The sequence below is a fragment of the Coenobita brevimanus genome, chromosome 26 (assembly GCF_032717465.1).
Source record: "Coenobita brevimanus isolate Jiangsu-jjx chromosome 26, ASM3271746v2, whole genome shotgun sequence".
NCBI classification, from domain to species: Eukaryota; Metazoa; Arthropoda; class Malacostraca; order Decapoda; family Coenobitidae; genus Coenobita; species Coenobita brevimanus.
Window position 1 is genome coordinate 26,658,097 of NC_136979.1, and position 27,570 is coordinate 26,685,666.

General features: G+C 42.5%; 1 protein-coding gene across 1 annotated transcript in view; it reads right to left on the reverse strand.

Annotated features, from left to right (window-relative positions):
* LOC145393992 (teneurin-m-like) overlaps positions 1-27,570 on the reverse strand; it is an 839,265-nt gene that overhangs the window by 264,678 nt on the left and 547,017 nt on the right. The window contains exon 12 of the mRNA XM_080267963.1: positions 1,786-1,993. Within this exon, the coding sequence (XP_080124089.1) occupies positions 1,786-1,993 (208 nt within the window). The remainder of the gene's footprint in view (positions 1-1,785; positions 1,994-27,570) is intronic.

A 27,570-nucleotide genomic window follows, 5' to 3' on the forward strand; every position in this document is an offset into this window, starting at 1 on the left:
TAATGTGTGAAGCTAACAATTAGATATGGGTTCTATTATCTAACTAATGAGGAAAAGGCCTGTATTCTTGCTTGGGAGCAGGAGTACATCCCTAACAAAGAAACAGTACAACAGTCAGAACGGTCAGTGAGGACAGTGCCCTTGGCCTCCCACCAAATGTTATCCTGCCAAGAGAACCTTATCCAGGATGACAATACAAAACAACAAAGGTAAAAGACAATCTCCTAAGGTACGAGAAGCTTAAAACTACAGTACTTATATTATGGCTGCATATCTCAAAATTAATCATCCCAAGCTCCTACAAGGTGTTTATTTGCACCATCTAACACCAACTGCAGAAGGACCTGAACCTGCCATCATGCTTGGCAACTAAGAAACCACTTCCAACTAAAAAAATGTGCTTGAAAAGGCTTAACTTTGCAAGAAAATATGGTTCAAAGATTGGACCTCAAAGGACTGGAGGATGATCATGTTCTCTGATGAGAGCACCTTTATGTGAATTTGTCCTCATATTAGGCAGACATGGAGGCCTCGTAACCTCAGTCACTGAAACTCCCATTACACAAAGACTGTCAAGCACATTTACAGCATAGTGGTGTGAGGCTGTTTTGGGGAGAAGTGGGCACGGGAGGCCTCTACTTCCTTCTTAAAAACGTATGATGAATGCTGACCAGTATACGAATGTGCGGGAAACCAACTCCTGCAATTTTATGACATTCATGGTTGCACAAACATTTTATGCAGGACCCTGCTCCATGTCACAGGCAAAATGGGTTATGAAATTTCTCTCAGATCATGACACTCAAGTGCTGGATTTGCCAGGTAACTTTTGGATCTGACTTCCATTGAAAATGCATGGAATTTGTGAAGGACAAGTTTACAACATGCAATGCCTTGTCTTACAGAGGAAATTCACAATACGTAAGTCAAAGAGATGACTTCAGAATATTTCCAAAATTTAGCAGACAGCATGCTCATACACCTCCGGTTTGTAATTGAGTCCAAGGCCAACATTACCAAGTATCAGGATGCAGTCATGCTGCATAGTTTTGTCTGTATCATTAATATATTTCCTGGGGTGTAGATGCTGCTCCTGCAGCTGATGTGATGTTTATTTACATTATGCCATGAGAGTCAGTTTCTTTTGTGGAGTCCGCAAGTTTACAATTACAATAACATCATGTTGACACAATATTGTTACTTTATAAATGAAAACAGGCTTCTGGAGCACTATTATATAATGCATAAAAGAATGCTCTCTGAATGAAGGAAAATTAAGCACCTATTAACATACAGGCTATAACACCAACAGTCAGAAGCAGCAAGTAACATTTTTACAGTGATGTCAACATTCAACACTGATCACTGGAGCATGAGTGAGAGATGCTTACCCATTCAGGCGACTTGATGTAGTCAAACAAAATAACTAGAACAAAAATCATCACAACAAAAATGATGCTGATCAGCTAATTGCTATAAGCCCAACAAATACTCCAGTGACATTCAAGAGACAAATGAAAAGCTCTAGTAACACCAATTATGCTGCCACCTGTTATGAAATATACTCTCGTGCTGGTTAGAGCAACTTAAAGAAAAAAATAAAACAAATTACATAGAAGTACATTTACAGAGCAGGTTCTATCAAGAGAAATACTGTTTCGGGGTAGTCTTGTACTGTAAATTACAATTTTTCACATTAGCAGACTGTTTCGTCTATCCCTAGTCATTACAAATACATTGGTTATCATTCAGTGAAGACTCAAATAGCACAAATTAAATTCTCACCTAGCATTAAAGGATGAAGCATCAGCATAATTCTGGACTGATCCCTCTTCTACGATAAACCGTGTGCGTTGGAAGAAAGATGCAGTGACAGCTGGTGGCTGCTTACGGAAGAGGATTTCAATGGGATCAACTGAAGTCTGGCACAGGATGGAGTGTTGGCAGACAGCAGCAGAGCAACATTCAGCATCAGCACAGTCCACTAGCCCATCTGTAACAAGAATATATAGTATGGGATATGAGACTGACAATATATTTGAACTTTTTAAAAATATTATGCAGCACACATTTAAACTCTGTGTATTTTTGTTAAATCAATGTGTGTTTCAATAACAACTACAACTGTTACATGACCTCATGCTTTGTGCATGGAAAATGAAAATTTTTTAAAGTGGCCATCCACCATGCTAAGCAACATTGCCAGCATCCATTTTGATATGCTCACAGTGTTTAAGTACACCTCCTGAGAGTACAATATGAAAACTGCAGCAGAAAAACACTAATGGAACAGCAAACAGCAACAGGAAAGATGTACCGGTATTTCAGCACTCATAAACATAAGCGTGCTGACACTTGTTGATACAGGTAGTTCAAAGCAGTATTAACAATATTCTCATGGCCACTTACAACTTTGAAATCAAAGAAAAAAACAGGGTTTCATCACAAAATTCTTGGAGAACCTGCAAGAATGTACATTCTGGGTTTCACAGTTTTTGTAATGTGCAACGTATTATAAAAAAAAAAAAAAAAAAAATCAAACTTTTTCTTTCACAGACTATTCTTGCAGGTAAATTTGAATTCTCTTGGAAAGTTCAAGCTACAAATAGCAATCCACATGAAGGCTACTGTTGTGCTATGATTTTTGCTGCCATACCAGAGTAGTGAAATATTGTATTTGGACTCTTTGTGAAAAGCTACCACCCCTGACCACAACCTGCCAGATATACTACTTATTTGTGTTTCATAGAACAGAATGAAGAAACAGTGGCAGCATGTTAGAAGGATATCTGGCCTCCTTGTGACTAGCCATCTCCATTGATAATAACCTGTCAGATATAATTCACTGGTAATTTACAAGCTAGGGAGTGATGAAGCAGCAGTATAATTTGGCAGCACTATAACAGTCTGGGTCATTACACTGTCACCCAAACTATCATACTGCTGCTTCTTCACTCCTCAGCATATGATGTGCCAAAGAATCATATGGCTGACAGGTTGTCAAAGAAGAAAGCTTTTTACAAGGAGGCCAGATACCTTTGTGACATGTCACTGCTTCTTCATTCCCCAGCATTTTAGACACAAATGAATCCTATATCTGGCAGGTTGTAGTCAAACGAAATGGCTTGTCGCAAGGAGGCCAAATACAATAAACCCTTAGTTTATATGCCCTCTGACTGCATGAAACATGATTTACATCCATTTACCTGGCAAAACTACTGATCGACATTCCATTTTTGTGACAATGGCTCTTGCACACACTGTTCATGCTCATTAGCGGAGATGTGCGGGTTCAGCCTTGTGTTTCACTAATATCCGTGGCCTAAGTACCAAACTGAATTCCATTCACTTCTTTTTCTAGTCAGAATCCTCCCTAGCCCTGTTCCTCAAAGAACCCCTAATCTCTCCCTTTACTGAAATATCTCTGTTTTGTTTTCCTGGTTACCAGCTCCTCACACACATCCGTAACAAGGGTGGCACCTGTTGTCGTATTAAATCTGAATAAGCAGTTGACACTGTTTTGAGCTTCAGTTCAGCTAATTCTGATTATTCATTATATAAACTACTGGTAAATTATCTGAATATTACCAAACATATTTGTGTAGTTTCTCGCTCCCAAAATGCTTCTTCGGAATCCAGCACATTTGACACCATATTAACACAGTTGGCTAACATTAACCTCCCCCTTGGCACTGAAATTACCATCCTGGGTGATTTTAACATTCATAATGTAGAATGGTTATTGCTTTCTGCCAGGGCAGATGATACTAGTCTAGCATGCAAGCTGTTTGCAGAATCATTTAATCTCACGCAGTTGGAAAAATAACCAACCAAAATACCCGATAATCCTGACCATAATGCCTACCTCTTGGATCTATTCCTGACAAATAATCAAGATTAATACAGGATAGAAGTACTTTCACCACTTGGATCCTCTGACTATAACCTCATCAAAGCCTCATTAGTCAGTTCCCCCCAACCTCCCCATTCTGAACCTGTCGGGTGTTCTCCAGTGACATCAATTCTACCCAGTCTCAAAATAATGACTTGTTACAAGCTTGTATGGATTTGTTCATACCAAGTCAACATTTCACTAAAAGATCAGACTCCCCAAACTAGTTTGATGGCAATTGTGCCAGAGCAACAACCCAAAAGTCATTAGCATATAACTCTTACTGCAAATAAAAAACATCTGAATCGCTCAGTCAATTTAAATTTGCTAGAAACGATGCGAAAGCAGTAATAATTGTCGCTAAATCAAGCTTTCTTCACACTGAGCATCCATATTATTAAACAGCCCTAATGACAACAGAGTATTCTGGTCAACTCTCAATTCTTTCATTAATAACTTTAATAAGTCATCACCAATCCCCCCACTAACATCTTCAGATGGTAACATTACACATGGCCCACATGCTAAAGCAAACATTCATGTCAGTGCATTTGCCAGTACTATAATTCTACTTTAGAGTAAGTCAGCCAGAATGTTTCTTTACTAAAACTTCGACTCTCCAGAAACTGCTCCACTTAAGATGTACTCTAGATATGTAAAATCCATCCCAGACAATTTAGCAACTAACAAAGCTCCAGGTCCAGATGGAATTCCACCAATTGTTTTGAAAAGGTGTTCCCCTGAACTTGCTCCAGTTTTAGCTAAATTATTTAGAATAAGCATATGTACTTCTTCATTCCCTGAGTCTCAGAAAGAAGCCAATATCCAGCCAATTCTGAAGAAAGGAACTCCTCCAACCCCTCTGATTACAGACCAATAGCTATCAAATCTTCTCTTGGTAAAGTATTTGAGATTGTGATTGATAAGTCCATAGTTAAACATCTTGAATCTAATGACTTAATTAGTTATAGATAATACAGTTTTCGCCACGAAAGATCCACTATTGATATACTCAATCTCTTGACATCCATCGGCCAATGGACCAACATGGACAAACTCATGCAGCAGCCCTTGATATTTCTGAAGCTTTTGACTGAGTGTGGCACCGTTCCCTGCTATTCAAACTCCTTTGCTATTACCTAAAGTCTTTTGTTTCTCTGATTTCCTCACATCTCAGTGAAAGAAAAAGAAGAGTTAAAGCAGATAACGTATGTCCAATTTTCACCTGATTGATGCCAGTGTACCACAAGGATCAGCTCTGGCTCAAACCTTATTCCTAATTCATATTAATAATCTCTTATCTGTCACCAATACTCCCATCCATTCATATGCAGAGGACTCAACATTTCACAGTTCATTCATGCCTAAACACCCATTCACAAAGTTCAGTATTTCTAACTCACAACCCAGTATGACAATCTCCATAAATCAAGACTTTTCTAAGATCACTGAATGGGGACAAAATAACAGTAATTCATTTAATGCAAGTAAAACCAAATACAAGCATACCCCGCTTTAACGATGCAATTGGTTAGATAAAAACCCATCGTCAAGCGGGGTATCGTATATCAGGGCAGATTTAACATGTAATGTGATGCATTTTTCAGCCTTGGGTCTTCTGCCAAACCAAGTCCAAAACCCACCCAAATGAGCCCCAAAACAAGTTTAAAGTCAATCTAAATGGCATAACAGCTGTAAAAGAAGTTAACTTATGCCTAACACCTGCAAATAAGTCACTAAAACTAACAAAGAAAATCTGAAAATCATTAAATATACGTCTGGAAAAAATCAAGCTTAGTAAACTGTACTCCAAACTGACAATGTTCACCCCACCTATGGATAAAACACATTAATCTAAGTCTAAAAACAATTTACATATCAACCTAAACACACAACTTTAGTATAAAATACAATCAAAATCAGTGAAGAAAAAAATCAAAACCCATCATTAAACCAGGGTTTGGCCATTGTTAGGCGGGGTATGGTGGTACAGTATTTCTACTCCCATCGTTAAGCTGGGGTATTGCATCTAGGGGTATCGTATATTGAAGTACACCTGTATAAACAAATTATTAACAAACAGATATTGCTTGATTCTTATATTACCTACAATGCTACTACAGTAAAGGTCCTCTTATTCAGCATCAGGTCTTATGGTATTTAAGGTCTTTCAGTGGTTTTCATAAATAGTCCCAGTATGAAAGTTCTCTGCTCTTCCAGCACATGCTGAGCAGATTGACACCCACGACGGGGTTGCTGGCTCACTGCTGGTATACGTGCACCCATAGTTGCCAATCTGGTGCTGTTGGTGCTAGATCTAGCACTTTTCATAATAATTTAGCTCCAATAAAAATTAGATTTTCTTCTATATCTAGCACGTTTCAAAGTCCAATTTAGTGCGAAAACTTGAATAGTTCACCTATAGCTTAGAGTGTTTTAAAGGTGACCTTAGTGCTTCTGAAGATTTCTGCCTGCCAACACTCCATATGCTGTCAGCCACCATGACTCCTGAGTGTCTGGCTTTGTGAGAGGGACCTTTCAAAAGTCTGGAAACTTTGCTGAGTTATTTTATGGTGTACATATGTAAAAACATCTAGGTTAAGGAAAGTTCATGTGTATTGTATCTTTAAATACATTTAATATAAGTTGCTTATTAAACATTTAGTGCTTACGGTTAACCAATCATACTGTACTTGACACTTTGATTGCAATGGAGTGACCAACCATGATTGCTAGAAAAATTTTGGCAGGTTTTCCCAGTCATCTGGCAGTTTCTGTTCTTTCGACACCTGCTTGGTCCCGAAGATGCTGAATGAGAGGAATTTTACTGCAATATTCCAATCTCTAAAAGTACTGAAATTCTCAGTTTCCATGCCCTCAGCTGAACCTCTCATGTTAGATCACTTACTAAAACTGCTTCAAAGAAACTTGGATTATTGTAGGGAGTCCGTACTTTTTCACTGGCGAGCAGCTACCTATAATTTATGAGTCATGTGTGCTCTCAACTGGAATACTGGTCACCTTTGTGGAATGGATGTGGAGAGGTGTCGCTAAAACAATTAGACAAAATTCCGAACAAAGTTGTTAGAATTACTAATAACCCTACTATTACAAATGAACTACCTCCCTTCAAGTAAGAAGGAATGTTGTCTTTCTTGCATTATTTTATTGAAACTTTTATGGCAAACGCTCAGATGATATTGCATCCATTGTGCCACCACTCCATGCCTTCCCCTGCATTACACGGGCATCTGGTAGCACTCTTGACAGAACTGTCACATTGCCATAGTGCAGAGCTTCTGCCTATCAGAATTCCCCGAACAGCATCTCTCTGGAACTTGCTTCTCCAGAGTGGTTTCTCCCTAAACTTCAACCTACAGCTGTTCAAGTCCAACTGTTACGGATTTTTTATGAATGGAGTACACCTGTAATCTGGTGTATGGATTATTATTATTATTTTTTATTCATTTGTTTTTCCTTTCTGTTTTAAATATATATATATATATATATATATATATATATATTATATATATATAATCATCATCAATCGTTTGTGTGTCCACTACAGGACCGGCCTATCCCAACTGAAGTGGGGATGCTACAGGCTATGTATCTCTACCAAGTGGCTTAGCTGTCTGGTAAAGACTGTATGTAGGGTGAGAAGTCCTTGTAACTGTGATTGTAGTGTTGGAGTGGTTTTGGATGTGTGTGTAGTTTGTGAACCAAGTGTAATCGGCCTGTGCAAGCTGACTGGGTGCAAGCACACTTTATAGTGTGCAATGCTGGTTCATCCACAGCACCCCTTATGTCCTCCAAAACAGTACGTGGCCACCAGAATGCTCACAAAGTTTATTACCCTGGCAGGGTGTGAACTCTCATTCTCCTACGTACAAAAACGCACACTCTACCACTGTACCAGAGGCTCCATATATACATATATATATATACTGTATATATATATATATATATATATATAAATGTATATATATATATATATATATATATATATATATATATATATATATATATATATATATACAGTATATATATATATATATATATATATATATATATATATATATATATATATATATATATATATATATATATATATATATATATATATATATATATATATATATATATATATATACATACATACATACATACATACATACATATACTCTGTATATATATATATATATATATATATATATACAGGTATATATATATATACAGTACACATACAGTACATATGCAATACATCCCCCTAGTACGTGTAACCCCTACTTCGTGAGGACCTTTTTTTAATATTTTCCTAACCAAAGTACGCGAGTTACACCCACAAGACACGAGGAGGCAGGAAAAAACTGCCCCAAACCGGTGTTTTCCAGTGTGAACCTCGAGAGCGACACCTGCCTTTCCACTACACAAACCCTCATCATCCATTACATTCAGTGGCAACCACAAATTCAGGAATCCGAGGAAACAGTGCCTTCTTCTGCAAAGCTAATTCCTGGGGAGGAACTAGAGGATGAGGTGATGTCAGTGGTGTCATCAACAGACTATGAAGGATTCATGGAGGATGTGATTGAGGTGGCTCATGAAAGTGTTGATAAGGAGATTGATGAGGCAGGTGGTGTGGCTGGCGGTGCATCAGGTGGTGCAGCGGATGGTGGAGGGGGTGCACACTAAATGCCTCACCCTGCCTCGGAACCCCATCTTATGTCCATCAAGCCTGTTGTCTTCTTTAATTAAGGTGAGCAGCCATATTTTTGTTATTTGTTATATTTTAAGTACTGTACTGCATATGTTTTAGATATTTTCCCTCAAATGGGCCAAAAAGGTCATTGATAGAGGGGGATGTTGCCCATATGTTAATTTTTCCATTAGTTTATATATTCCTACTAAGCAAAACCCTAGTATGCGAGCACTGCTCTTGTACTACGACGGTAGACGTGCTTGCCGAGCATGTCTGCCGCCCATATAGGCGTGTACTAGGGGGATGTACTTTTGTTTCGGTTTTGTAGGCTCCAACATGCTTGCATGTGTCAGCCTTGGTTACCTAATCGGGGCTCTCCATGCTGCTCGATCTATGGTAGCCTCCTTGTTCAGTCCCTTAACCCTGAGGTCACACATAATGACCTCGTCCCATGTCTTTCTCAGTCTACCCCTCGCAACCCCACCACCAATATTAGCACTTCTCACCTTCTAAGCCCAATTATCATCCCTCATCCTCTCCACATGCCCAAATCATCTCAATCTACCTCTCCTCATCACAACACCAATACACTCAAGTCCCATCCTACCTCTCAACTCTTCCATTGTAAACCCAGCCCCCCTAGGCCTTGCTCGCTGGGACGCACTGCACATCCACCTAATCATTGTCATTTCTGTACGTTTCAGCCTGCGAATATCCTCTTCCTTTACTGCCCAGGTCTCACTACCATACAGCATCACACTCCTAATGCATGCTGCATACAAAGACCCCTTAGCACGTAGGGAGAGTCCTCTCAATGTCAGGAGAGGCATGAGCTCCCTGGACTTCTTCCAACCACTTCTCACCCTAGCCACAGAGCTAGCTCCAGTTCCACCTCCAGCACATAACATGTCTCCCAAATAACAAAACTCTTTCACACAGTCAAGAGACTCACCAGCAAGTTCAATCTTTTCACGTCTGACAATCTCCACCTGCTCTCCCCGACACGTTGCACACATAAAATCAACATTATCTCACCATCTACCTCTAATACCACTACATCTCTTGTGCACCCTTTTATCACAAACACTGCACAAGATGAAGTTACTTCCCACGCCCTTGTGGAAAACTGCACATGGCCACTCTCCCTCTTCTTTGGCTGTACTGCAACCAAGCCTAGATATCATCACTTTTGTTTTATCTGCATTTACCCTTAAGCTCTTGTGCCCCATACCATCTCTCCACTACCTAAATCTTTCCTCTGCCTCCCTTTCATTCTCTGCAATAAACACCAAATCATCAGCATACAACATCTCCCATGGGAGTCCGTTTCTGAAGTCACGCGAGAGGGCTTCAAGTACACGATAAACAACATGGGACTCAAAACTGACCCGATGCACAACAATATTCATGGAAAACTCATCACTCAAATCTCCATTCACTTTTACCTGGGTGCGAACATCCACATACATGGCCATAACCACGTTAACCAGCCATTCCTCCAACCCAAGCTTTCTCACTGCCCACTTCACCACCTCTTTAAGGACTGTCAAAGGCCTTTTCCAAATCAGAAAAAAAAAAAAAAAAAAAAATACAGATCCCCTTTCTTTCCAATATATTTTTCCTGAAGTTGTCGAACAATGAATATGGTATCAGTGGTCTCCCTGCCTGGCATAAATGCAAACTGCATTATATTTACTCTTTGTCTAATCATACCTTCTAAAACTCTCTCCATTCCCTTCATTATCTGAACTATCTATCTATCTATTGCCAGACGCCTCAATCCCGTTTGGGGTGGCCACAAACAAATCGCCTCCAAGTTGCCCTGTCCCCCGCCATTTCACTGCCCTGCTCCCAACTCACACCCCCCTCTCTCATATACCTCTCCACCCCATCCCTCCATCTCATCCTCGGCCTCCCCCTCCCTCTTCCCCCCTCCACCTCACTCACATACACTCTCATCGTCAGTCTTTCACCCTCCATCCTCTCCACATGGCCAAACCGCCTCAGTGTGTTCCTCATAATGCATCCCATCACATCCACATCTACACCACAACGCTCCTTTATATCCTCATTCGTCAGCCTGTCTCTCCATGTGACTCCACAGACTCCTCTTAAATAACTCATTTCCACTGCTCTCACTCTTGACTTGGGTCCTTCCAACAACGTCCAAGCTTCACTTCCATACATTAAAGTTGGTATCACAATACTGTCATGTAGTAACTTTTTCACATCCATGCTCACTTCCCTGTTTCTTATCACTGCTTTAAAAAAACCAGCAACCTTTCTTCCCTGCTGTACCCTTTCAAGCACTTCACCCTCCAAATCTCCATCCTTACTCATCACACTACCCAAGTACTTAAACGTACTCACATTTTCCAATTCCTCATCATCCAACCTCGCTGTACATTCACTGACTTCACCTCTCTCAAAGACCATCACTTTACTCTTCCCTACATTCACCTTTAGATTCCGTTTCTTACACACTCTCCCAAACTCATCCACCAAGCCTTGCAGCTCCCCTTCGTCTTCACTCAACAACACAGTATCATCTGCAAACAACAGTACAGGGAGTTTCCAAACACTATCCTCTCTCACCAGGGCCACTCCAACATCCACTACCCTACCTTGTACATCTTTTATTACCCCATCCATGTACAGACTGAACAACCATGGAGACATGACACATCCCTGTTTCAACCCAACTTTCAAAGAGAAAAATTCACTTAGTTCACCATCCACACGCACTGCAGCCTTCGCACCATCGTACATACTCTTCACAGCATTCAACAACTTCCCATCTACTCCATATATTCTTAACACTTTCCACAATCCTTGTCTATCCACCCTGTCATATGCTTTCTCCAAATCCATGAAAGCCACATACAACTTCTTTCCCTTCTCTAGAAACTTTTCTGCTAAAGATCTAAGAATGAATATCTGATCTACAGAACCTCTTCCCTTCCTAAAGCCTCCCTCTTCTTCTCCAACTAATTTCTCTATTCTTTCTCTAACTCTGTCAATAAGTATCCTACCATACACTTTTCCTATTATACTAAGAAGACAAATGCCCCTATCATTACCACACACTTCTTTTTCCCTTTTTCCTTTGTACAAGGGAATAATTATACCTGACTTCCAATCCTCCGGGACTCTACCTTCCTCCCAGGCCAATCTGCACATCTTCCACATCCATTCTACTACTATCTCTCCCCCATGCTTCAGCATTTCACCACACACTCCATCAATTCCTGGGGCTTTCCCCGATTTAACTTTCTTCATTGCTTCCACAACTTCTACCCTACTGATTTCTTCCTGTCTTCTCACCTCCCTCCTTCTCCCAGCCATTCCCCAGCCACTTATACTCGCATTACTTCCATCCTCTATGTTCAACAATTCCTTAAAGTGTTCTCTCCATCTGCTCACTTTTTCTCCCTTCTCCACTACGAGTAGTAATCTACCATTTTTATCTTTCACTCCCCTGCTAACTTCACTTCCACCCTGTCTTACTCTTTTCACCTCTTTCCAGAACATTTTCTTACAGTCCCTCCACTTTACACTCAAATTCCTTCCAAATTCCTCATCCATTCTCTTCTTACTCTCTCTTACTAATCTTTTCACCTCTCTCTTTCTTTCTACATATAACTCTCTCTTCCACCTCTCAACTTCTTCCACGCCCCTATTTCTCATCCATTCATTGTATGCTTTCTTCTTTTGCGCCACAGCCTGTCTCACCTCTTCAGTCCACCATGCTGTTCCTTGCACCCCCCTCCATCTTCTCTTCCTTCCACACACCACATCACATGCTTCACATATTTCTTCTGTAAATATCCTACACACACCTTCCATGTCTCCCATCTGCTCCAATTCATATTTGCCCAATTGTTCCTCCACTTCTCTCTTATACTCTGCCTTTTTCTCGTCCTCTTGTAACCTTTCCACTCTCCTTGCAACTACTCCTTCCTCTCGTCTTTTCTTTCTTCTATTCCTCCATCTTACTTGAATCCTAATTCTAGCCACCACCAAATAGTGGTCAGAAAGTCCACTCCCCCAACCTCTATAAGCTCTTGCATCCATTACACATCTTCGCATCCTTTCATCCACACACACATAATCAATCACTGCCTTCCTTTCATTCAGTTCACCACCCACCCTTCTCATCACTCGCCATGTATACCTGTGGATCATTTTATGCCTGAAGAGGGTAATGGCTATCACCAACCTCCTCCCAGCACAAATGTCCACTAACGCACTCCCATTCTCATCTATCTCACCAGGCACACCCCACTCACCAACTATTCCATCCACCTTCACATTCCCAACTTTACCATTCATATCACCAATCAAAAATACTCTCTCATTGCTTCCAAACTTTTCCATGAACACTTCTACATTTTTCCAGAACTCTTCTCTCACTCTGCTAGCACGATCTTGCGTTGGCGCATACACACACACAATCGCCCACATTTGTATTCCAATTTTCAACTTTACCCACACAATCCTTGACCCAACTGATCCATACTGATAATGCTCTTCTTCCACCTTTTACTCACAATTATACATACTCCTTCCTTTGCCCTCTCATTCTCACCTACTCCTGCACATATACCCCATCCACACTCCCATTCTCTCACACTTTCTCCTCTCCATTCTGTTTCAGTTATTCCACATACATCCACTTTCGCACCCTCAAGCACCTGGACAATCTCTCTTTCACCTCATCAATCGCTCCTCTTACATTCCATGTACCCATTACCAAGTCCTTTGTCCGGTGCTGGGTCGTCGTCGTTTGGTCAGCCCTTGTCCGAGGCTTCTTGTTTGTTTTTTTAGTTAGTTGTTTTCTGCGGAGGGGCACTAACTCTCCACCAACCCTTTTAGTCGCCTTTTACGACAAGCAGAGATACTGGGGGAGGATTCTTGAAAAAAACCCCTACCCCCAGGTAGGTGCATCATCCTTCCCTTTGTACACATTTACAATTACACTCTTCAACCAATCATCTGGGACAACACACTCATATATAATCCTGTTTAACAGGTCAGTGACTAACCTCACCACTATATCTCCTGAGGCCTTCAACATTTCGGCAGTCAACCCAGACACACCTGCTGCCTTCCCCACCTGCATCCTGCCTATTGCCTCACTCACAGTAGCAGCATCAATCAAAAGCCAAGGGCCAAACACTAGATCTGCTGACTCCAAACCTTCCCTGCCCCAGTCAAACTCCTCATTCAACAACTGGCTATAATGCTCTCTCCATGCATCTTTAACCTGTACAATCCCGCCGTCGGCATGGTGCCGACGGTACAAAACATCTCAAGTAATCCCACCGACATAATGGTGCCGACAGCAAAATTTGAGCGTTGTAGTGCGTCCGTAACTGCTTCAGTGTAGCTAATTTTCTGCTAAGGAGTAGCTTAATGTATTGGCAACATTGTGCACAAGCACTTGTAGCACTGAGTTTGGTTCTGCATGGCTGGGTAACATCAGTGTGCCACTGTCCATCACAGTGTTAGAATGTCGTGGAAGTCACACCATTTTTCCGCCTCACTGGGTTGGAGAAGGCGGTTGAAACTGTCACATGGACCCTCATTTAGTGATTCTATAGAAGATGAAGACCTGGATGACTCTTCTGGGGAGGAATATGAGCCAGTAGAGAAGGATATTGAGGACGGGGATTCCCCCATTCTCTCTCATCCCGTCCAGCTGGGTGTGAAAACGTAGCTCACAGCTTGGGAAACTGGGCTAGAAACACGATGGACAGCCATCCTGCACTTATTTCTCCTATAAGGGGTACTTTCTGGGGCTTTTCCTTGATTTATATGTCCTTTTGGATTGTTTTATGCAATAAAATTTTTTTCCGTTTTTTGGTCGGGGATTGGGTGGGTATAAAATTGCAATAATGCCTGGGATGGTAAGGATTAATATCCCCACTGTGCACCACTACCCTTCCTTCATCATTCTTCACACACTGCTCACCTATAATATCCCGATTGTCCCTCTTCATCTGATTTGCCACCTTAAATATATTTTTCCTTTCCACATTATTTAGGTTTTCAAGTAATAGTCTCTGTGACTCAGACTTCGCCCTGTATACCTCTCTTCTAGCCCTACGCTCGGCAGCCAAGTATTCCTCGTTGTTACCACACTTCTTCCATTCCCAGAAAAGCCTTCTTTTCTCCCTGACTGCAGCTTCTACACCCTCGTCCCACCACCAAGTTACTTTATGTCTTGGTGGGCCTCTTGTCCAACCGCATATTACATCAGTAACTCTCAAGAGTTCGTTCTTAAAGGCTCTGTACTGTTCATTAACGCCTCTGCCTACGGCTCCCTGTTCAGCCACCACTCTCCTCATCTCATTATAGAAGGCATCCCTTACTGCTTGGTTTTCCAGCTTCCATATTTTCCTCCTGGGTACACAAGTCCTCTTTTTCATCACTTGCCCCTTAAGCACCATATCACAAATCAATAGTTTGTGCTGCTGCACACACTCCTCACTTCCTATAACTTTAACATCCCTCACTAACCTCCTATCAGCCCTCCTGACCATAAAACAATCTATCTGACTGCTATTTCCCCCAGACTTGTACATAATCAACCTACTCTCTCTTTTCCTAAAATGTGTGCTGCACACAATCATGTTCATTGCCTTATCCTTTTCCCTTCTGCATTTCTTATACCTTATATATTTATTTATATATATATATATATATATATATATATATATATATATATATATATATACATACATACATGAACATATATACAGGGAGTCCCCGATAAACGAATAGGTTAGGTACCTTTAAAATCTTTCCTATACTGAAGCATTTCTCCCCATGAAAAACTTTAGAAAATGATAAGATGCATTCTACGAGCCCCCCCAAAACTGTCAACTAACTACAGTACTCTGCACTGTGCTAGGCTGGTTGTAAGTTCTTAAATCTACAGTAAAAATGTTAATAAAAGCTAAATGAACATTAAGCAGCTGTTTATTAATCAAATTACTGAGTAAAATATAGAAAACAGTATTGTACAGTACATACAGGTGAGGCCCAATCTCACTCATGCCCTGGTCTTCCTCGTGCCTCTTAATAATTTTGAGCTTGCGCTGCAGCATCAGGGTTCGGTGTTCTTCTTGAGAGGCTCCACAGACAATGATGATGATGAAAGTGAAGGACGCTTGGGTGGCATGAGGCAAGATGTGAAAGATGCGAAAGATTCTCGGAGTACAGAAGGCACGCCCTACACAGTCAGAGTGGGAACAGACTGAGAAGACGTGGAATTAGTTGTCTGGCTCTCCATACACGACAGTGGTGCTGCGGTCAGTCGCACACCAAATTTGAATCATTTTCTCGTAACGCTTTTCATACCATCGAAGCATATGCCTTTCGTATAGGAGAATTTGTCCTATATTTTTCATTTTTGTACCTTCAAATTTTCATATAATGGGGCTTCGTATATCAAAGACTCCCTGTATGTATGTATGTGTGTGTATATATATATATATATATATATATATATATATATATATATACACACAGTTGAACCCCTCAGATAGCATTTTTTTCAATAGCGAATGCACGAATAGCGACAGGAAAGAAACTATCTCATAGCGATTAATGCTGCATGGTTAGTGTTAATCCGCTAGGCACTTAACACATAGCAAGTGGGTGGGCAGAGTTACCAAGGTCAGACCTGGTCAGACCCTGGTAACACTGACAGTGAGTGCGAGTCCATCCTCACTCAGTTCATTGATCCACTGTTTATTCATGCGCCGCGCGTTCATTCAACTCATCGCAGTCTCGCCATTGTTAAAGTTTTTGTGACCTTCCATTTACTGTCTGGCTACTAAGTGTTCTATTATCATGGCTTCAACTTCAGGGGCTGGCCCAAGTGGTGGTGGTGGCCCAGGGAAAAAAACAGGAAGTGCAGGTAGTGTAAAAGCAATAAAAAAAGGCAAGAGAATACATGCGTGGCAAGCTAAAGAAAAAATACAGTGTGGAGGAAAAGAAAAAGATAATCCAGATGATTGAAGATGGTGCAAAGACATGTGAAATTGTTAAACTGTTGAATGTCCCAGAATCCAGTGTAAGAAACATAAGAAAGAAAAAGGATGAGATAAAGGCAGCAATAAAAACCACAACAAAGTATTTTATGGGTGGCGCAGGTGGAGCTAGACGGGCAATGCACGACACTACCGAAAAAAACAGACTCCAAGTGGTGACTGAACATAATGTAATGAAGTGGTTGGTAAGGCGATTAAGAAAAGGAGCAAGTGTTGATGGACCAGAAATTAGTGCAAGGGCAATAGCAGTGTACCAGGGACTATGTGCAAAAAAAAATATCGAAAATCCTGCTCCTTTCAATGCCTCACGTGGGTGGCTACACAGGTTTAAAAAACACTGTGGGGTAAAGCTGGCTTTCTACCAGGACGAGGTTGCATCTGCAGACACTACAGCTGCACAAGAATTTCCCCAAATTGCTAAGGCTATTATGGAGGAAGGAGGGTACACCCCAGATCAAGTTTTTAATTGTGATGAGACTGGGGTGTATTGGAAAAAATCACCCAAGTCCACCTATGCCAACAAAAACTTTTGTCAGGCTGCTGGAACCAAAATGGCCAAGGATCGCTTCAGTGTCCTGCTTTGGTGCAATGCTTCAGGAGACTTCAAAATGAAACCCGTTATTGTCTATAAATATGTCAAACCACATTCCTGCCACCACTGTGATATGAACAAACTTCCCAACTGTGTGTGGTACTCAAAAAGCACTGGATATATGACCTCAAGCCTTTCTATTAAGTGGTTAGATGAGATTTTTGTGCCCCAGACTCGCGAGTATTGCAAGAAGAAAAATATTGACTGGAAAATACTGTTGTTCCTGGATAATGCACCCGGGCACACTCACTTCATGGTAGACTGCCATCCTAGCATACAAGTTGTTTTTATGCCTCCCAACACCACCGCCAAAATTCAACCTTTAGATCAAGAGTTAATTGCTAACACTAAACTCTTCTTCTATGGCAAGCTCCGCAGCAAACTGAGGGAAAAAACTGATAACGTTCGAGAACTGAAGAAGATCCAAGAGGCTAACTCTAGCGACAGTGAACCCGATCAAGGGGCAAGTCAAGAGGAAGAGGATCAAGAGGAAATGACCGTCAAGGCCTTTTGGAAGTCTTTTAAGATAAAGTATGCAGTGGATTTGCTCTGTGAAGCTTGGAGCCAGATCAATCAAGCCACCACTGCACACGCTTGGGCCCCCCCTGCTTCCACATTTGAAACAGGTGGGCAAGGCAGCCGGGCAGGAGCTGCAGGTGGTGGCACGTGAGACTGCTAACGTCATCAGAACTGTGCTGGGACTCTCGTGTCTGTCTTACAAAGAAATCGTGGACTTGGTAGGAGGTGAAGATCGAGAAGAAATTGCTGAGGAGATGCTGAACCAAGATAAGGAAGAGGAAGTGTAAGAAGATAAGGAAGAAGAAAAGAAACCAAATGAGCCAACAGTGAAGGATTTGTCTGAAATCCTGGTTGTACTGTCCGAAGTTCAAGACGAGGTAACCGCTCTCCATTTTAACTTTCGAGACCAAGTGTATTTCCGAGCTCTGACGAAAATGTTCACCGAGAACCTGAATGACAAAATAAATGCAAGGCGCCAGACACTGATCACATGATTTTTAAGTCAGCAGCAAGAAAGGTTTGAGCCACAAAGACAAGTCATTTTGAATGCCTCGTCAGAAGAAGATGATGATGTAGACATGCCCCCTGTTCAGCTTGAGGAGGACCTATATGATGGTTGGGAAGATGAGGAAACAGAGGCCCATCGCATCGAGAATGAAACTCGTTTGCATGTGTTACGATGTGAGGGAAGAGAGGAAGACTAGGGACGAGAGATTGAGAGTGAGCAGAGTCAGGGCCATGGTCGCTAGGCTGCTGCGGTACAGTTCCTGAACTCAATTCTTCTGAATTTTCTACACTCTGGCTTCGGCTTTCCTGTCATTCTCTGACTAAATATATCTGTGCTGTTTACGTATCCCCTAATTCTACTGACTATCAAAAATTCTTCGACTATCTTACTTCTACGATGGAACACATTCTATCCATTTCTCCTTTCTCTGAAATCTCCATTCTTGGAGATTTCAATGTTCACCACCATCTTTGGCTCTCCTCTCCTTTCACTGATCCACCTGGTGAACAAACCTACATCTTTTCTATCCTTAATGACCTAGAGCAGCTTGTACAGCACCCTACCCGTATCCCTGACCGCCTTGGAGAGAGCTCCAACATACTTGACTTCTTCCTCACAACTAATCCTTCTGCTTACTTTGTTAATCTTTTCTCTCCGTTGGGCTCCTCCGATCACAACTTTATCACCTTAACTGTCCTATCACTCTGGTACGGCCTGTGGACCCTCCAGGGAAACATCGTCTGTGGCATTTTGGAGCCGCAGACTTGGAGACCCTCAAGCAGTACGTCTTTGATTTTCCCTGGAATGATTACTGCTTCCATGGCCGTGAGCCATCTGAGTGTGCCTTGCGCATTACAGAGGCTATTCTCTCGGGCATGGAAGCATATACAGTAATCACTCCAATATCTGATGTAATACAGCCATGGGTAGGTCTGGATAGTGGACCTGTCCGGATATTGGGCCCCAGCTTATGGACTTGTACTTATGGACCCTAACTCAGAGAAACACCTATACAACTCCCTCTGGACATGCATAGCACCTATTTAAGACCCAAAGCACACCAATAAGGCACATAAATGACTGAAATAAATGCAAAAGAAACATAAAATGAAGGTTTAGAAGTAGGTTCATACAATAATAAACATTCTGGTGACTGGCTCCTGGACTGGTACTTATGGACCCTAACCTAGCCTAACTCAGAAAAACACCTTCCTACTGCACATGCATAGCTCCTAACACCCTATTCACACCAATAAAGGACATTAAAGAGTGAAATGAGGTAAGTATAGTATGGAAAAAAGTACAGTATGAAACATTCTGCCTACTTACAGCAAGTCCATGGCCACCTCAATGAATAACTGCCTCCTCTCGAACTCTGACAGTAAGAAGGATTTCCTGAAGCACTTGCAGTACACTGTTCCTGAAGTCTTGCACTGAACTTAGTCAATCGCACACAGAAGTCCGTTCTCTTCACAGTGTGCACTCTTGTCTAACTAATGCTCCATTGTAACTTACTAAGTGTTGCACTTTAACTTTTCCCATTCTTCTAATAATTTTCCAAAGCCAAAACAAACAAGTCTATTTACATTAAATTTTGTTTCAATTGAGTCTTTTCCCTCACAACTGTAAATCCTTAACACAACACACTGTTTTTTTCACTGCACAACACTCTCAATTCCCGTGTGGTCTAGTGGAGAAGTTCTTGCTTCAATTCCCGTGTGGTCTAGTGGAGAAGTTCTTGCTTCAATTCCCGTGTGGTCTAGTGGAGAAGTTCTTGCTGTTTATTCACTGTCAGAGTCCAAGAGTATCACTGGCAGGTGACCTAGGGGTGCATTGCTGGGTCGTGGTGATGGTGTACCCACTGCAGATGACTCTGAAGACAGCCGCAAACTCACGTCAAGTGGTGACTCCACCGTGGCTGATGTGCTGGGCTGTGGCTCGGAGCATGAGGGCCTGTCTTGGGGAGGAAACGGAGTGGAGCCAGGGCTGGGCACAGCGGGGGTCACGGGCATGAAAAAACTGTCAATGGTTGATTGACGCAATGACCGACGATTCTGATGATTGATGATGCGCTGCCTGAAAGCACGCACTTCCTCCACGAGTCCCAAGGGCCCCATCTCCCTGTCGCAGTCTGGGTGTTCCAGGTAGTCTAGGACGAACTCTAGATGTTCCCGGAGTGCGCTCAGTTTGGGGATGGCTGGAGTAGTGTCCTGCTGAGAGGAGTCCGCATCATTGTTGCCTTCCTCGTCGGAATCTTCAAGTTCAGTACTGACACCTGCAACTGAAGACGCTATCTCGATATCAGACAACGTCTGATACCCAGGATCGCCCTCGTCGTCATCCAACCACTCATGAACATTGTCCACATCAACATCGTCGTCGTGCGTACGTAGCCATGCATGGAAGTCATCCACGTCAAAGCCTAGAGAATCGTACTCCACATCCGTTCCGAGAAGTAGACGAGACCAACCATTTTCCAGAGTCTTCACAGGGATTTCCTTCCATGCACTAGCCCAGTTGTACAGCGCAGACTTGATGTTGTAGCGGCGAAGTTTTTCCAAAGTCCGCTTCCCTCGTGTGTCCCAACCCTCCCTGCGCTCGTCCTCGTCCTCGAGAACAACCAACACCTCGTCCAGGAACTTCCGACGGTATAAGCGCTTTGTTGCCACGATCACTCCTTGGTCCATTGGTTGGATGAGAGCAGTCATATCAGGTGGCAGAAATATGCACCTAATCCAGCCATTTTCAGCAACCAAGTCCTTGTCGCACGGGTGGGCAGGTGCATTGTCAAGGAGAAGGAGGGCCTTTACCCGGTTGCGCGGGATTCCCAGTGTCTTTGTCTGGTAATGGATGACCTCCTTGACGAAGTAGCGGTGGAACCAGTCTTTGAAGATCACAGCTGTAAACCATGCCTTCAAAGAATGGTACCAGACGACAGGAAGGACATCCATCACCCCACGAAGGCACCGAGGCTGCTTTGCGCGGCCAAAAACAACGGGCTTAAGCCGGTGCATGCCGTTAGCATTGGCACAACACAAAGCAGATATTCGTTCCTTGGAGAGCTTGCGGCCAGGTACACGCTTCTCCGTCTCCTCGACTAGAGTGTTCGTTGGCAGCGAGCGATAGAATAGGCCAGTTTCGTCTGCGTTGTAGACTTGACCGAGAGTGAGGCCCTCCCTGTTGATCAAGCCCTTCACCTTGTGCCAAAACTCTTCAACTCCATCCTCGTTAGCGTCCAATGCTTTGCCATGTGCTTTATGGTTGGTAAGGCCATGCCGTAACTTGAACACAAAGAGCCAACCCTCAGATGCCTTGAAGTCTAGGGCGTCGTGAAGCCTGGCGAACTTCTCAGCAGCAGCCATCAGCTCCATTCCACGTACCATCACACCAGCAGCACGTTGTTGTCGATACCAAATCAACGTGGATCGGTCGATTTCTGCAAACTTGGGGGTAAACATAACCTTATTCTCCACGTTGCGTTTGCTTGTCGACAAGAAGTCAGCCGTGTACTGCATGAGTTTGTCTCGGGATCTCTTAATATCGAACAAAGTAGACCGGGCCAGGTTAAACTCGCGGAGAATGTGGGAAGAAGACCACCCCGCATCTACTTTCTCCAATATCTCCCGTTTCTTCTCCAGAGTCAACACCACTCTCTTCCTTTTCTCAAGTGGTGGGGCCATCATCACACACACTAAGAGGAGGCCAGAGAGCAGCAGGAGTGCCTGCAGCAGGTAAGGCACCACCACAAAAGCGATCATGTGGGCAGCCATAACGACGAGCGTGCACTCGCAGCGAGAGACAGGCGGAAAGTGGGGAGGATGCGGCGGTGCTCTATCGGACGTCGGAGGAATGACGCGCCACAACAATGCTCTCCCACGCCGCGAGTGGCAAGTTCAAATTACGGGCGGGAAAAATTCGTTTTATTTTTTTATTTTTTGGGGTTTTCGGACCATTTTGGGAACATTGGATCCCAGGACGATTATGTCCAGGTAGTGGGGATGTTCGGATATTGGGCGTCCGGATATTAGAGTGATTACTGTATTCCTTTCTCATATCCTTTCACTAACGCAAGAAAGCCTTGGTTTAATCACGCTTGTTCTAATGCTGTCCGCAACAAGGAGAGGGCCTACAAAAGGTACTGGAGCCAACCCACCCCTGATTCACAACGTCTTCACGTTTCTGCCCGGAATCGTGCTAAGTCTGTTCTTCGCTCTGCTAAAAATAATTTCATCCATACTAAATGCTCTCAACACTCCAACTCGAATTCTTCCCACTCCTTCTGGCACCTTGCCAAAAACCTTCCTAACAACTTTACCTCATCATCCTTCCCTCCTCTTTTCTACTCTGATGGTTCTGTAGCTATTTCTTCTACTGATAAAGCAGATCTCTTCACACAGACTTTCTCCTCCAATTCCACCTTAGACGATTCCGGTGCTGTTCCTCCATCACTTCCCCCCTCTGACTTCCACATGGCGGACATTAAAATTTCTTCAGCTGATGTATTTTCTGCCATCACTGGCCTCAGTACTAACAAGGCATATGGGCCTGATGGGGTCCTTCCTGTTGTTCTCAAGAACTGTGCTTCTGTGCTTACACCCTGCCTAGGCAAACTCTTTTGCCTTTGTCTATCAACTTGTACCTTTCCTTCTTGCTGGAAGTTTGCTCTCATTCAGCCAGTCCCAAAGAAGGGTGACCACTCCCAACCCTCCAACTATCGTCCAATTGCTTTAACATCCTGTATTTCAAAAGTTTTCGAGTCAATTCTCAATAGAAAAATTTTAAGGCATCTTTCCTATCACAACCTTCTTTCTGATCGTCAGTACGGGTTCCGTCAGGGACGCTCCACTGGCGATCTTCTCACCTAGCTTTCAGACTCCTGGTCATCCTCCTTTCGGGACTTTGGCGAAAGCTTTGCCATTGCACTTGACATCTCAAAGGCTTTCGATCGAGTCTGGCATAAATCTTTAAATTCCAAACTGCCCTCCTATGGTTTCTATCCTTCTATCTGTGCCTTCATCACCAGTTTCCTTTCTGGTCATTCTACAGCCACTATCGTAGACGGCCATCGTTCTATCAACAGTGGTGTTCCTCAGGGCTCTGTCCTATCACCAACTCTCGTCCTTTTATTCATCAATGATCTTCTAAGCTGTACATCTAACCCTATCAACTCACATGCTGATGACTCCACCCTCCACCTTTCCATTCGGTTCCCACAACGCCCATCTCAACAGTTACTTCAACAAACAAGGGATGAGGTTATGGCACACCTAATGTCTGACTTGGCTTGTATCTCTGACTGGGGTAAAAATAATATGGTTGTTTTTAATGCATCTAAGACTCAGTTCTTACACCTATCAACCCGACAAAATCTTCCACAGGTATACCCACTAATGTTTAATAATATTCAGCTTAATCCTGCATCATCCTTGAACATCCTTGGGGTTTCATTTACTCGGGACTTATCTTGGAAAGATCATATTACATCTCTTGTAAAATCTGCTTCCAAGAGATTGGGTGTGCTAAGCCAACTCCGCTCTTTCTTTACCCTGTACAATTGTTGACTCTATACAGGGGTTTTATCCGCCCCTGTGTGGAGTACAACTCTCATGTGTGGGGAGGCTCCCCACATACAGCTCTTCTCAATAGGGTGGAGTCAAAGGTTTTTCATCTCATTAACTCTCCTCCTCTTACTGATTCCCTTCAACCTCTGTCTCTTCGCCGCACTGTTGCATCTTTATCTCTTTTCTATCGCTATTTTAATGGTCACTGCTCCTCTGAACTGTCTGCTTGCATTCCTCCACCTCTGCGACGGGCGCGTAGCACCTGTCTGGCGGCAAACTCTCATTCCCTTTCTGTCCAACTCTCTAATGCAAGAGTTAACCGTTACTCCCAGTCTTTCATTTAATGCAACAGGTCAGTTCTGGAACTGTCTCCCCCTGTCTGTATTTCCTGCTGCCTATGATCTCCAGTCTTTCAAACGCAGTGCGTCCAGGCATGTCAAAATGATCGGATCTTGAATTTGGCTCTCTATTGTATTTTGTTTTTCTCTTGGAGGGAACTGTTACTGCGGGCTCATGGCCTTTGGTTCCTTCTTCCTCGCATTAAAAAAAAAAAAAAAAGTAACCACCTAGCACGACAGTAATTTTAACAATAAATAGCAAAGGTGATTTAAAAGTTTTTTTTTATCCTTTTGCATGTTAAGTGAAAGTTTATTTTAATATTGTTATTATAATAGTACAGCAGGGAAGAAAGGTTGCTGGTTCCTTGAAAGCAGTGATAAGAAACAGGGAAGTGAGCATGGAAGTGAAAAAGTTACTACATGACAGTATTGTGATACCAACTCTAACGTATGGAAGTGAAGCTTGGACGTTGTTGGAAGGACACAAGTCAAGAGTGAGAGCAGTGGAAATGAGTTATTTAAGAGGAGCCCGTGGAGTCACATGGAGAGACAGGCTGACGAATGAGGATATAAAGGAGCATTGTGGAGTGGATGTGGATGTGATAGCAAGCGTTATGAGGAACACACTGAGGTGGTTTGGCCATGTGGAGAGGACGGAGGGTGAAAGACTGACGAAGAGAGTGTATGTGAGTGAGGTGGAGCGGGGAAGAGGGAGGGGGAGGCCGAGGATGAGATGGAGGGATGGGATGGAGAGGTATATGAGAGAGGGGGGTGTGAGTTGGGAGCAGGTCAATGAAATGGCGGGGGACAGGGCGACTTGGAGGTGATTTGTTTGTGGCCACCCCAAACGGGATTGAGGCGTCTGGCAATAGATAGACAGATAGAAATCACTTCTTTACTTTGACTTCAGTGAGAAGACTGCAATTATTACTAGATAAAGACTGTAAGCATTAATGGTTGTGGGCAGTTCATGCTTGAGTCGACAATGTGTGTACACTATTTATGCACCGTACATAAACCCACATGGCCACCACACTTACACACCACCAGTACGCATTATACCTCACTCTCAACTAGCTGATTTCAGCCTTTATTTTTTCCTCTCTCCTTTCCTACTCACATGCTTGTTATTCTGAACATTTAATGGTTTTCAGTAAGATTCTTCTTTATTATGCTGCAAAACAGACTAAAGCAACGAACATTTTCAGAGATTCATGCACAACAATGAAGCAACCTTCAATACTTGTAAAGGGTATTTAAATATTTTCTCCTGTCCATATCTGACATCAGCAGTAAAAATCGGTATCGGAAAAAATGCAAATATCATTGATATATTGGACTGGCGAATTATATCGGTTGGAGCACGATGCACAACACATGTACAGTATGGTACTCGAAGTATCAGCTTTGGAATGTGGTGTAGCATGTGTATGGAACCTGATGTGGAGGGGTTAAAGTAGAGTACTGGTAATACTGCAGTGGCAGCCACCACTGTTATCACTATTACAGCTACCATCACAACCATTTCTACAGATATCACTGCCACTACTACAGATACCATCACTCCACAACCACAACTATCATCACTGTCACTACCACAACTATCATTACAACTACATGCACCATCATTACTGTCACGAGTCGGCTAGTGACATTGGCTTTTGTGGGAAACCGCGAACTCTAGTGGAATCCCAGTTTATCGTTCAGTTAAACGCTCATTCGGTCGGGAGTCTTTTCAAATCAATTTTTCACTGTCATAAGTGATCGTCTTTGTGCAAGACGTTAGTGCTTCCGCTGAGCGATTTGTTTTGGGCGCATTTCGCTCACTCTAGCCGTTAAAAATGCGGCCATAGCGCTCCCGTCTTTCCCACAAGTTGGTCAATCAAGGTTTGAGCGCCACGGAAATAGGTAGTGTGTGGTAGTGTCCTTCCTACGACGCAGCTGCAACCGCCATCGTATTCCCACCTACAGTAGTTTGATCAGTGAGAGACTTAAGCTAGTGCAGTGTCCTTCCAGTAACGACGCCCAGTCATCCGCTTAGTCCACTCTTTGACCAGTATTTTCTTTTCGTTTTCCTAGACTTAAGAGTTTAGTTAAGTGTGCTGTTCCCTCACATGCCGGCCGGCTACGCCGCATGTTGTTTTCCTAGGTTTAAGAATTTAGCCTTTGAGTGAGTGAGTGAGTGTGATCTCATTAATTTGATTCTGAAATGTAACGTTAAATTTATTTCATTGTAATCAATAAATTTAATAGTTCTTTTTCTTTGAGCTTAATGTAATGTAAACTCGTGTTTCATTTCTCCATAATTAAGCTTATTGCACTATTAGCTCCTAGCTTGCATAAATGCTTTGCTATTCATAACTGGTACTTAGGCCAGTCTTGTTGTATTAAGCTTAAAATCCGTTGTGCCTTCTAGGAGTTAAAGCCTCAGCAAGAATATGATATTATTATAGTATTAGTTATTTATTGTCAGGGGTGAAGTCACTTTCTCCAGAGGCTAACAGTACCAATAAACAGCAATTTCATTGTGAGGAATTAGTCTCTGCTGTGTACTGTTGAGAAAGTTTACAAATTCTCGTTCTTAGAGAATCATGCGAAGGAAGCCAGCGTAAAGTAAACTTTGCTTGATTTAGCAAGACAATTCTTGTTCCTGCTATCAGTATTATTGAACATTATCCTTTACTAATTGCATATATAATTAAAAACTCCGTGACAATTGGCGACCTCATTCCAGGATATTAACTCCTAGCTCTAAAGCTATTCACGAGATAATACTCACTCGCTCATATTTAGGTATTTATCATTAAAGTTTTTAGGCACAAGCTTACTGGTGTTTGTCGTTAGTTTAACAAGTGAATTTCTGCTTTATTAATCCATAGAGTACTTAACTCTATTTAGTACTTTATTCTTGGTAACACCAAACGATTATATTCGCTCCTGGGAAGTCGCCATACCCATTGTGTTAATTATTGAGTCTTCCCAGTCATTTGCATTTTTGCTTTATTCTTTTCCAGTTAACTAGATAAGACTGGTCACCACTAGCTTGTGTCTGTATTCTTCACTTGTGTTTATTAGCATTCGTTTGTGAAGTAGCAGTCAGTACTCAGTCGCTAGTTATTTAGATTGAGCTAGCATCATGGCAGCCAGTGTCTATGTACAGGAAGCTAAAGATATGGGCCTCACAGACCCAGAGAAAATTCAGAGTTACGTTCTCTCACGGTTTAATTACGAGCAAGAATGTGAGAAAGATGCTCGTGAAGAGCGTAGAATCCAACGCGAACACGAGCGAGAACAGCGCGAATACGAGCGAGAACAGTGCGAACACGAGCAAGAACAACGCGAACTCGAGCTAGTACAAGAGTGAGAACAACGCGAATACGAGCATGTACAACGAGACA